The 3,203-nt window shown below is 54.4% G+C and overlaps 1 protein-coding gene across 1 annotated transcript in view; it reads left to right on the top strand.

Annotated features, from left to right (window-relative positions):
- Positions 1-316: 316 nt before the first annotated feature.
- Positions 317-3,203, top strand: part of LOC118426846 (SCO-spondin-like) — a 44,507-nt gene continuing 41,620 nt past the window's right edge. Inside the window, exon 1 of the mRNA XM_035836401.1 lies at positions 317-3,203. Within this exon, the coding sequence (XP_035692294.1) occupies positions 332-3,203 (2,872 nt within the window). The 5' untranslated portion in view covers positions 317-331.

Raw genomic sequence — 3,203 nt, 5'->3', positions numbered from 1 at the left:
CACCAGTGGCCCTGGAGTCTCCACAACAGCTGTTCTAGGATCAACAAGTGCAGTTCCAGGTGTGAGTACAGCAGGTCCAGGATTGACACCAAGCACTACGTCATCACCAGGTCTTGGCACCAGTGGCCCTGGAGTCTCCACAACAGCTGTTCTAGGATCAACAAGTGCAGTTCCAGGTGTGAGTACAGCAGGTCCAGGATTGACACCAAGCACTACGTCATCACCAGGTCTTGGCACCAGTGGCCCTGGAGTCTCCACAACAGCTGTTCTAGGATCAACAAGTGCAGTTCCAGGTGTGAGTACAGCAGGTCCAGGATTGACACCAAGCACTATGTCATCACCAGGCCTTGGCACCAGTGGCCCTGGAGTGTCCACAACAGCTGTTCTAGGATCAACAAGTGCAGTTCCAGGTGTGAGTACAGCAGGTCCAGGATTGACACCAAGCACTACGTCATCACCAGGTCTTGGCACCAGTGGCCCTGGGGTCTCCACAACAGCTGTTCTAGGATCAACAAGTGCAGTTCCAGGTGTGAGTACAGCAGGTCCAGGATTGACACCAAGCACTACGTCATCACCAGGTCTTGGCACCAGTGGCCCTGGGGTCTCCACAACAGCTGTTCTAGGATCAACAAGTGCAGTTCCAGGTGTGAGTACAGCAGGTCCAGGATTGACACCAAGCACTACGTCATCACCAGGTCTTGGCACCAGTGGCCCTGGGGTCTCCACAACAGCTGTTCTAGGATCAACAAGTGCAGTTCCAGGTGTGAGTACAGCAGGTCCAGGATTGACACCAAGCACTACGTCATCACCAGGTCTTGGCACCAGTGGCCCTGGGGTCTCCACAACAGCTGTTCTAGGATCAACAAGTGCAGTTCCAGGTGTGAGTACAGCAGGTCCAGGATTGACACCAAGCACTACGTCATCACCAGGTCTTGGCACCAGTGGCCCTGGAGTCTCCACAACAGCTGTTCTAGGATCAACAAGTGCAGTTCCAGGTGTGAGTACAGCAGGTCCAGGATTGACACCAAGCACTACGTCATCACCAGGTCTTGGCACCAGTGGCCCTGGAGTCTCCACAACAGCTGTTCTAGGATCAACAAGTGCAGTTCCAGGTGTGAGTACAGCAGGTCCAGGATTGACACCAAGCACTACGTCATCACCAGGTCTTGGCACCAGTGGCCCTGGAGTCTCCACAACAGCTGTTCTAGGATCAACAAGTGCAGTTCCAGGTGTGAGTACAGCAGGTCCAGGATTGACACCAAGCACTACGTCATCACCAGGTCTTGGCACCAGTGGCCCTGGGGTCTCCACAACAGCTGTTCTAGGATCAACAAGTGCAGTTCCAGGTGTGAGTACAGCAGGTCCAGGATTGACACCAAGCACTACGTCATCACCAGGTCTTGGCACCAGTGGCCCTGGGGTCTCCACAACAGCTGTTCTAGGATCAACAAGTGCAGTTCCAGGTGTGAGTACAGCAGGTCCAGGATTGACACCAAGCACTACGTCATCACCAGGTCTTGGCACCAGTGGCCCTGGGGTCTCCACAACAGCTGTTCTAGGATCAACAAGTGCAGTTCCAGGTGTGAGTACAGCAGGTCCAGGATTGACACCAAGCACTACGTCATCACCAGGTCTTGGCACCAGTGGCCCTGGGGTCTCCACAACAGCTGTTCTAGGATCAACAAGTGCAGTTCCAGGTGTGAGTACAGCAGGTCCAGGATTGACACCAAGCACTACGTCATCACCAGGTCTTGGCACCAGTGGCCCTGGGGTCTCCACAACAGCTGTTCTAGGATCAACAAGTGCAGTTCCAGGTGTGAGTACAGCAGGTCCAGGATTGACACCAAGCACTACGTCATCACCAGGTCTTGGCACCAGTGGCCCTGGGGTCTCCACAACAGCTGTTCTAGGATCAACAAGTGCAGTTCCAGGTGTGAGTACAGCAGGTCCAGGATTGACACCAAGCACTACGTCATCACCAGGTCTTGGCACCAGTGGCCCTGGGGTCTCCACAACAGCTGTTCTAGGATCAACAAGTGCAGTTCCAGGTGTGAGTACAGCAGGTCCAGGATTGACACCAAGCACTACGTCATCACCAGGTCTTGGCACCAGTGGCCCTGGGGTCTCCACAACAGCTGTTCTAGGATCAACAAGTGCAGTTCCAGGTGTGAGTACAGCAGGTCCAGGATTGACACCAAGCACTACGTCATCACCAGGTCTTGGCACCAGTGGCCCTGGGGTCTCCACAACAGCTGTTCTAGGATCAACAAGTGCAGTTCCAGGTGTGAGTACAGCAGGTCCAGGATTGACACCAAGCACTACGTCATCACCAGGTCTTGGCACCAGTGGCCCTGGGGTCTCCACAACAGCTGTTCTAGGATCAACAAGTGCAGTTCCAGGTGTGAGTACAGCAGGTCCAGGATTGACACCAAGCACTACGTCATCACCAGGTCTTGGCACCAGTGGCCCTGGGGTCTCCACAACAGCTGTTCTAGGATCAACAAGTGCAGTTCCAGGTGTGAGTACAGCAGGTCCAGGATTGACACCAAGCACTACGTCATCACCAGGTCTTGGCACCAGTGGCCCTGGGGTCTCCACAACAGCTGTTCTAGGATCAACAAGTGCAGTTCCAGGTGTGAGTACAGCAGGTCCAGGATTGACACCAAGCACTACGTCATCACCAGGTCTTGGCACCAGTGGCCCTGGGGTCTCCACAACAGCTGTTCTAGGATCAACAAGTGCAGTTCCAGGTGTGAGTACAGCAGGTCCAGGATTGACACCAAGCACTACGTCATCACCAGGTCTTGGCACCAGTGGCCCTGGAGTCTCCACAACAGCTGTTCTAGGATCAACAAGTGCAGTTCCAGGTGTGAGTACAGCAGGTCCAGGATTGACACCAAGCACTACGTCATCACCAGGTCTTGGCACCAGTGGCCCTGGAGTCTCCACAACAGCTGTTCTAGGATCAACAAGTGCAGTTCCAGGTGTGAGTACAGCAGGTCCAGGATTGACACCAAGCACTACGTCATCACCAGGTCTTGGCACCAGTGGCCCTGGGGTCTCCACAACAGCTGTTCTAGGATCAACAAGTGCAGTTCCAGGTGTGAGTACAGCAGGTCCAGGATTGACACCAAGCACTACGTCATCACCAGGTCTTGGCACCAGTGGCCCTGGGGTCTCCACAACAGCTGTTCTAGGATCAA

This window comes from Branchiostoma floridae, chromosome 1 (assembly GCF_000003815.2).
Source record: "Branchiostoma floridae strain S238N-H82 chromosome 1, Bfl_VNyyK, whole genome shotgun sequence".
Lineage (NCBI taxonomy): Eukaryota > Metazoa > Chordata > Leptocardii > Amphioxiformes > Branchiostomatidae > Branchiostoma > Branchiostoma floridae.
The sequence above is the reverse complement of the archived record's forward strand: the minus strand, read 5'-3'. Positions and strand labels throughout refer to the sequence as shown.